Raw genomic sequence first — 9672 nt, 5'->3', positions numbered from 1 at the left:
TATATATATATATATATATATACGTAATGTCAGCGTAATTTCATATAGCGGTTTGCAACGCATTTTAGATTCTCCAAGGAGATGTCAACCGATCCATTGGTTAGCTGGTCTAGCGGTACTCGTTGGGGTAATTATGGTCTTGGTAGCTCACGGCCATTATACCGTGGATGTACTTATAGCTTACTACGTTACTACACGTCTGTGGTATATTTATCACACGCTAGCCAACAATCCAAATCTCAAGGTACATTTATTTTACTTTCAAGTGTTGAAAATTTTCTACTCTGAAAAAAAAATTTACTTAATGATTGATAATATAATTTCAGTAACATTAATTATATGTAATATGTAATTATATACAAAACGTAACGTTTGATATATAATAATTGTAAATTTTTTAATATTACATGCGAAGTAATGATCAACATTTGCATTATAACTTGTATATTGTTAAATGCATAAAACAATGAAATTTTTGCAGCAATATGGACCAAACAATTTTTTGGCCCGACTCTGGTGGTTCTCTATTTTCAAGTATTTTGAGAAGAATGTGGGCGGCACAGTGCCACGACAATATGACTGGCCTCTACCCTGGCCTCGACGGTTTCTTGCCAAGCACCCTAATCGAGATAGTTAATACTTGTCTTGATTTCATGATAGAGGCTGTTAAAAACAAAGGAGTTACTATTGTTGTATATATTTTTACACACAAACACACACAACACAACACATACATACAAACACATACACATGCACTCACAAATGTATGTATAAATCGAGGCTTATTAACGTGGAGGTAAAAGTTCGCTAAAGAATATACATGGGACGTACGATTATTTTCAGAGTAACTGCACATTTATTGTTGAAGCATGAAGTATTTTGTGTTGTTCACTCTTTTTGTAATTCAATCGTGAATTCTTAGACACAATACCTGTGCTCTTTCACGTAAAATTATCGTCCAGTCAGCCCGAATTTACTTTTTGCTTGATTTTTATACAATTTATATACAGTATAAAGAATAGATATATAGGAAGATAGACTTTATGATAATATTGTAACGATTCGATAGAGGAAGATATTCAAACTATAACTATACATAATAACACGTTATTAATTCGCTTATGGCATTTATATTTTTAAATAGCTGCAAATTGAAAGTAATACAATAAATAAACATAGAATAAATGTGTGTTTTTAAAAACTTGAGCGAGTTTACTATGCAATAAGAAGTATTTGTAATCTTAAAATGGCCGTTATAGATGAATATTAGGTCGAAATCTAAATCCTTCCTCTAAACGAATCTTACATTCTTGATTTGAGTCGACGTCTTGACTTCCAATATCTGGACGTCGTCCCTGATTTTGCATTCGCGATACGAATTATTCCGATGAAAAACGATTTTGCAGACAAATTTGCCAAAAATATACTGTAGACTCGCGTGTTTATCTTCTAATTAAAGTTCTACATTACCGATTATCCTCGAAATTGCTCCCTTCGTGCTTCAGAGAGAATTATCCAGTATCCAGTACTAGAAGCGATTGAGCAATTTCGTGGGACCAAAAAAGAAACGCTCAATAGTAAATGTTAAACTCATATAATATTGACAAATTGAATATATCGAGTCGCGGAAAAAGCATAATCTCCGTTATAATGGAGATCATGCTTTTCCGCGGCTCGATATATTCAATTATATACACATTGTACATCATTGGTGTTGATAAAAAATTTTAACACTATCAAAGATTCCGTAACTTTGGTTAGATTACATATATGTATATGGCTCGTCGCGGATGAAATTTGAACCTCTTACCTGCCACATATGTATATTGTCGATTCATATTTCGTACATATAGCCTGCCTCGGATTTGGATAAGTTTATTAACAAATCTTGGATATTGAATTTCTAGAAGATACATTTCACTCTTCTAGCTTCCATTAGTTGATATACGAAAGTATCACACGTAGAGTATTAAGGAAAAAAGACAAAATAAAAAGAGGAAAGTACTGAAGCATTCGTGTTTTCACGGAATAAGATCGTTGTACGCTTGTGCATACACCGGATGTTGTCATACATACATATATATATATATATATATATATATATATATATATATATACATATTGCAGGGGCAATGTAACAAATCGTGCAAAATGTATAAAGTAATTTTGTATTCATGGAGAGATCGAAGTACAAAAATAACGAATAACTATCGATCTTCTATGATTCTTTCTTCCTTCATTCTTTTCGCGTTTCATTATTTCAGTGATTCTTTGCACCTTTTGCCCCGCATTTTTTTCTTACTTGAGAAAGAAGAATGACATAACTTAATGCTGTCGAAAATGTTGCGATTTTTCAAATATTTGCATAGGCTATTATGAATCTCATTTAACAATGTACAAATAATGTGGTAATAAATCGCGTGATCATTCGTTTTCCTAACATCCAACGAAAGTCGCGTGTATGCTGTATGTATGTTGTAAAAGTGCTGAGTAACCTTAATCATATCTTAAATTGCGTTACAGGTGATTTGTTATCTTGTCCACCTGTGATTCATTGTTGTGAATCTCTAATAAGTACGAAACGCACTTGCAACTTTCTTTCGTTTTTAATTGATTTTTTATTGCCTCTTATGTAGATAATACAACTAAGTAAATAATAAAACATTTTATACAACACTTCGCGGAAGTTTACGTGCAAATCTATATTTTTATTATATAGTTTGAGCAATTGGAGATGCGTTGAATTGTATAAAACTATATTTTTGTTATTTTTCATCGATTACGATTGGACAGATGTATTTGATAATTGAACAGAATTCGTGCAAAAGTTATAAAGAATGATGAGAGAGAGAGAGAGAGAGAGAGAGAGAGAGAGAGAGAGAGAGAGAGAGAGATGCGTAAACCCAGGGACAATAGAAATTGTGTTTGAATATCCAATGGCTCCCGTTTCCTCATTGTTCAACGGGGATAATCGCGTTTTATTCGTATTATCTTGTCGCGCGCAGGCCCTTTGGGGGTGGGTGCCCGGGCTGGCTGTCGACTCAGGGTCTTCATACAACGGGACGGATTAACTTCCCTCGTACGCCACAAAAACAGGTTCTCCCCTCAAAGTTCTCTTTCATGGCCGAAGCGGGCGGACTCATCGTCGTCGTTGTCGTCGTCGTCGTCGTCGTCGGCGGCAGCGGTAGCGCGCGGCGGACATTTTATCGTCGTCGCGTTCGTAAACTCCCGGTTGAAAATCTCCTCCCGGTTGCGCGCTTTTACCGCGTTACGTCATATTACGCACGCGGACACTACGTACTCGCGATACGATATTCGCACGGCTCATCCGCTTATATATACGCACGGATTAGGCACGTAATGGGAAATTCGGTGTGGCGCTGACGCTCCATCTCTGGCAACAATCGCCCCCGTCGAGCTAGCCGAAACTACTTCTCTCCAGTACATTAAGCTAGATTGCTGCAATTAGCCGCACCGCGCGTGTAAACTTCGCTGGCGCGAAGAGCGTTTGGCATCTGGCAGCAGATACCGGTAACAGATTGCGGTCATATATGCAGCGAGGGCTGTACGCGCGCGCGCGGCCCTATCGCGCCGATAGCCCGACGCGCGGAAAAAGTCGTTTCCTACCGAGATTAGGTATTTGCACACGCATCTGCAGCGGCTCTCTGCGAGCGTGAAATTGCGGCGGGCTAAAACTGTCGTTAAATTAATGGTCATTGCGACGGCTCTCGTTCCTTTTTTTTTCTTTTTAAACTCGCGCGTTTCCTTTATTAAAAGTACGTGGAAAATACAATATTTTCCACGTTAGCGCAGGTACATTAACGTTAGCGTATCCAAATGGGAATATCGCATGGTTATTTGCGAAACTGGAATTTTACCAGAAAAACATTTACGTCGGGGGTAAACAGAGGCAAAATGTATTTTTATATCTTTATAGAAGTGGCTAAATTCTCGGGAGTAACAAACTCATATACTCGTTTCCTCACTATGATTCGGATAACTGTTATAATACGAATTAGCGTGTTGTGAAATTTACCCGAGGAGACAGCGCCTTTACATAAATTCATTTCGAATGTAAACACCGATTTGTATTCAATAGCTTCCCATCTAGAACGAGCGTGGTGCTGCTTTTATGCCATTCGATTTAAATCGACTTCGTTAAAGACGTCCTTAGGCAAAGTTTGTATATTAACAGATCATCATTATCATCATCATCGTCTTCCGCTTTTTGTCTGCGTGGGAACTTGAGATGACTATTTATTTAAATGCCTAAGAATAATTGGGCTGCTGATTACTGCTCGAGAAACAACTCTTATCATTTTATTTTGTATTTATAATTACGCCTTTAATTTGTACATAATATTTTACTTCCTTAAAAAGAAAAAATTTTTATGTAGACGTACCCGCGCAAGCGTAATTGTAATTTCTGCGAGCGCGGAGTTTCGTCTCGACTTAAGCAAATTCGGACGTGGCGCGCGTGGTTTGGCTGGTACGAACTGTACGAAGCGCGGTTTTCACTTCGCGATTGCCACACTTCGCGCCTCGCCTTGAGACGTCACTGTCTTTAAGCGGCGAAGGCGGGAGTCCGACCACGTATACGTATTATACGGCACCTTAATATTCAGCATGAATTCGGCGGATTTTCTCGGAGGCGCCCAACGCGCGCGCGCGCTCGTCGAGACACGCCTTTGACATTTCGTTGGCTCTTGAATATAAATCAGTATTATCTATACGCGATTAGTTGGTATCGATCGGTTAACACACGTCGAACGATCGACGGTGCGTAGTGTTGTGCAGAAAAAATTATCGCGCGAAGCGAAAAACGAGACAGCCGTATATATACGCTGTGGGTGAAAGCAGAAACGGGCGCGCGAACCGGGGGGCCGCTCCAGTTCCTCTGCCCACGCTCCGAACCCCTGTAAAATCGAATCGCATTTAGGCGCGATATCCAGTCGCGTCACGTTTAATCGGAGAGAATATTCCTATCCTCGGCGACTTCATAAGCCACTGCGTTTATGGAAACTTTCCTCAGCCAGCTATCTCTAGAAGCCACTTTCTTCTCACGCGAAACTACCGCCATCAAAAATGATCGTGACGTTCGGTCTATCTTGGGTTTCAATCTGCAACGCGCCGCTTTTTCGGGTGTACTCTTTAAGTTTGTTCTTTTCGATAAGCTATCTATTGATAAACGGTATAGGCGCGCGTTATCCATCCATTTTTACGTTGGCCACGACTTGATGCGATCGCGTTTACCGTCTAACAAAGCCGTTTTTAGCGCTAACGTAAGCGTAAAAATTATCGCCTGAGCGCACAGTTACTGACCTAGCTCAATATTTCTGGCACAGCGAGAAAGAGTGAGAGAGGGGAGGGGGAGAAAAACGAAGTATTTACGTCGGCACCCGCACAGACTGCATTATTTTATTTTGTAATTTCTCCTGGGCCATGCTTTTCCTCCTTCGTCCCCCCCCCCCTCTCTCTCTCTCTTCAATCGTGTTCGATGCGTCGTGCGTCTCGATGACGAAGCTGAGTACATTCGCGATGCTAATCTAAACGTAAAATTTCACGCGCAGGTATGCAATCGCCGGCCTAATTTAGTCTCTTCACTTCGTCGAAATAATTTACGATGCGATTAGCTTCGCTATTTGCTTTTGTAATCGCTTCCACTCAATTATCCGCTGATGCAGGAGGCCGCCCAGAAAGGACGAGCACGGTTCGTTATCAGAATGAATTTCGACTCCGTGTAAAACTTGTCAGCTGAAAATATATAGAAGCAGCATTTGTGATGCGATGATAGATGTCAGATAACATATCGATTTATTTTAAAGATATATCCGATTTATCTTAAAGACTTTGCGAGCATACGTCATTCTTTTTTGTTAATCTTTTTAACAAAAGCTTCATCTTTGATTTGTCTTGCTAAAGAAACGTTGTACTTTAAATATTAAAATGTCCAAACATTAACATCACAATACATCAATATGTTTCCTGGTTACTGCTGGTTAGATCACTGCTGAAAGAAACGTGATCAAGATGCAAACTCGTTTATTTTTTTATCCCACACAATTCGTCAAGATCGCGAAAGGGCAAAATTAAAAATAAGTAAGTTGAACCGATATTTTATAAAGTCAGCTATTTTGACTATCGGCAACAAATAAGGTTTGGGACTCGCTCGCTTCAGACTGCAGGAGGAAGATGACGTAATCGGAGAATTATTCACTTATCTATAACTTTTAATAAACGTACCGGGTAAAATATAATTTTAGGAAGCATTTATAATTCTAAATTCAAGGATAAAAATAATTATAAATTATATTTGCCATTATATAAAAAAGACTTACGAAGAAGAAGCAGAATGAGAAGAAAAATAAACGCGTACGTTCTACATATACATGAAAAGACGTGATTTTTTTAGAGAATCCGGTATATTTTTACAGATCTTCATATGCCTCGTGTTTTGTCCCATCTTTTCCCCAGCGTTGCAAGATTCGTCTTGCTCTCTCAAAAAAAGTGTCTACCACCCTCAGCGAGTGCGTCAGCTAAATTCCACTCAAACATGCTGCAACATGTTAGACCCAGCTCAGCTTCCTCTTTACCGTTTACTTAAGTATACGCCAGCTCGGGTCACGGTCCTGCACGCAGATCCGCACCGTCCGTACCAGTCTCTTTCCCATTGTGAAGCACGATCTCGACCGTTCCATCGTAATCTTCGTCGTGAAAGGTTATCACACGATCGCATTGTGTTCGCATTTTGCGCCCGGAACAATCGAGTCTCGCTTCGTGAGAGGGAAGCGTGCGGCGAAATGACTGGGTAGTGGGTATATTGCGCGAATACGTTCGTCTATTCTCTCGCTTTTTAATTAAGTTAAACGTTGCCAACGAAATTGAAGCTTTGTTCGACGAGTATACACACTACCCCGAAGGAGCGTTGCTGAAGAAAAATGCTCGCGAAAAAAAAAAGTGAAAATGAGGCAACGATTACGCTCGAAATTCCTAACGCGTGATTTCTCGGAAGTCGCTTCTCCCTGCAGCTTTCTACACATCTCTCATTTATAGCACAATGGAATTTCCTCTGCAATCATGGAAGAGTCCAGATATTCTATTTTATAGCGAATTCGAATGCATTAGTTGCACACTCAGTGCACGTTAAAATCGTTGTATACAAATCTTGACGTAAAGATGTGTGTTCAATGTAAATATGGAAGCGAGTTAAGCTGTCAAATTCTTAACAGTACTTTATTATATTATTTGGTAAAATATGTATTGGGCATTATTTTCATTTATTTATTTTATTTATTTTATATAGATATTTTACCTTTATATTGAGATTAGAACAGTGTATAACGGCATTCGTCTTTTTTAAATTCTCCCTTCAACAAAACACTTGTTCTAATATAGTAGACGTACTGAATAAAAATATTGCGCGAGCGAAATCAACGTAGAATGAGAGAGACAAGACATGCATACCCACAACTTAATTCGCGCGAATGGCGGAGAAGCAACGTAAGAGGAGAATTCTAATTTATAAGGGTCCAACTATACCTGTAGCTCTCCTGAATAGATTCAGAATAGAAGAATTCAGTTTGCAATTTCCTTGATTTGACGTCGAGTGTACGACATGGGTTCGTTGGATCACTGTCTATCACAGCAGGTTTCACAGCACCCCCGACAGATGTTTCTCAAGGGTGCAACAGCCACGTGAGTATCACGTGATTTTGTAGAAGTTCCCTGCTGTTCGGCCTTCACACGTCCTTCTCTTTGTTCGCCTTCGCAATGTACGCAGCTTTTCCCTAGCATACCGGAGATTCCCTTAACATCGAAAAATTCGTAATTCTCTTCACTTCTTCTGCTTCTTCTTTCTTATCTTCGCGCGTTCGATCGTTTTCTCTTTTTCGTTAACAAAATTCGTGATTTTTCGCCTATAATGACAATTTTTTGTAAAATACTTACTAAATATAACTTGCGTCATCTAATTATGTTTTCTCGCTGCTTGTATCCGCTGCGTGGTTCTATTTGTCCTGAGCGCCATTCCCCAATTCAATAAATCTTCACCCTTCTCTTTCGCTTGTTCGCTCGCTCGCTCGCTCGCTCGCTCATTCCTGTAACCGTGACCAGAACGACGCGCAAAGGCAGGAAATTGGAAATGCAAACGTTGCAAGGAGCCGACGACACGAGCCGGGAAATTGATGTTTCTCGAATCCTCGTGCCATCGCCGTCCTAACTTTACCTGCCAGGATTCGAAACGCCGTCGATTCATCGCGCCGGCTAGTCGGAAGTGAAATCCTCTCCAAGTACTCTCCCTCTCCTCCCCCCACCCCCCGATTCCTACCGCATCCCGGAATGACTTCGTTATTGGAACGGTGAATTTGATTAAGGACGTCGGCGCACTCCATCGCGGCCAGAGGATCCTTCCTTTCTTTTTCGCGGATCAATCCTCGTTTCTCGTGCATCCAAATCATACATTCCACCATTCCTGTTCCCTTCTATTGCCCATCCCTTTCATCAGCGAGACGTTTTCATATCTGACAATAATGCGAGTTATCGTCGTGCTTTCAATTTGAAATATATACTTTTAACAGTATTCAAAACAGGATTCAATATATTAAAAAATGAATATTTCTTGTACGCGGTAACACGGTAATTTTGAACTTGTTATGACGGCTCACAGTGAGTGAAAAAATCCCTACTTAGCGTTTTTATTAAATTTCCTTTGAATTAATTTCAATTTTTTTTTATTTAGATTTATATAAGACCGCGCGTGTTGCAGCAAAGTGCATGGTATACGTGACTTTAAAATGAGTTAATAATTAGCACAGAAACGTGGCTTTAATTCACGTTACATGTGCTAATGTGGAACTTTAATTCACGTTGCGTTGAATTAAGTGGAATTTTCACGGTACGAAGGGGTTAATTGCCGGCTTTCCGTTATGAATTTCCCGTCGAGTCGAAAGCGATCGTTCTTTTTCGCATTTCTCCCGAGGTAGGGCGGGAAAGAGAGAGAGAAAGATACCCGTCGCTTTAACTGCGAGTTACAGCGAGCTTTGACGCTAATGACCGTCTAAGTAGATTTAAACGTATCCCGCCGTTGCACGTTCCACCGCGCCGCACATCGCGAACGTATTTTTTTGCAACCGTCACCGCCGCGCCGCGCCGTGCGCGGTAAATGCCGCTTCCACATATAGCGCATATCAAAAGACAAATGGTCGTGGCGACCGAGGGATTGCAACAAATTCCCGCGGCTGAGCGATCGTTTTCTCGACGCGGACACGTTACTGCCGTTAACTTTCGCAACTCCGCCTTCAGTCAGAGGTTCTCTCGCCGATACGGAGTAAAAAATGACATTCAGTCGTGAGCCATCGGTGTAACCAAAAGGTGCGGCGGCGAGACACTTACTTATCTCTCGAGCGTAAACGTTTACAAAGGGCACGCGAGATACGGGATGTGCAAGGTTACTCGATTCCTCCCGGACAAACCCGTTCGTGAACCCGAACCTATTCAATTCTCGCCGTTCTCGTGGCTATTATTCTTTTGTACGTCGAAGAAAAAAAAAAGATTCTATTTTCGCAAGAAGATAAGTCTCTCCCCGCCGTAGTTTTCCACTTGTCCACAAATGTTTCGGTCGCTCGACTCGCACCGTACCTTTAATTCGATGATCAAATATTATTGCTATCGACA

General features: G+C 40.5%; 2 protein-coding genes across 3 annotated transcripts in view; both read left to right on the top strand.

The window, feature by feature from the left end:
- LOC105462646 (inositol-pentakisphosphate 2-kinase) overlaps nucleotides 1-9672 on the top strand; it is an 88076-nt gene that overhangs the window by 24338 nt on the left and 54066 nt on the right. The gene's annotated exons all lie outside the window — the stretch shown is intronic.
- LOC105462644 (phosphatidylcholine:ceramide cholinephosphotransferase 1-like) lies at nucleotides 75-817 on the top strand. The gene is made up of 2 exons (XM_011709370.1): nucleotides 75-244; nucleotides 482-817. The coding sequence occupies exons 1-2, from the start codon at nucleotides 134-136 to the stop codon at nucleotides 635-637; spliced, it is 267 nt and encodes an 88-aa protein (XP_011707672.1). The 5' UTR covers nucleotides 75-133; the 3' UTR covers nucleotides 638-817.

The sequence above is a fragment of the Wasmannia auropunctata genome, unplaced genomic scaffold (genome assembly GCF_000956235.1).
Source record: "Wasmannia auropunctata unplaced genomic scaffold, wasmannia.A_1.0 LD336095.1, whole genome shotgun sequence".
NCBI classification, from domain to species: Eukaryota; Metazoa; Arthropoda; class Insecta; order Hymenoptera; family Formicidae; genus Wasmannia; species Wasmannia auropunctata.
This window is presented reverse-complemented; position numbering and strand designations above follow the sequence as displayed.

Coding starts and splice junctions, on each gene's coding strand:
- LOC105462644 (XM_011709370.1), top strand. CDS start 134: ATGGTCTTGGTAGCTCACGGCCATTATACCGTGGATGTACTTATAGCT. Junction 245..481: donor CCAACAATCCAAATCTCAAG/GTACATTTATTT, acceptor AAATTTTTGCAG/CAATATGGACCAAACAATTT.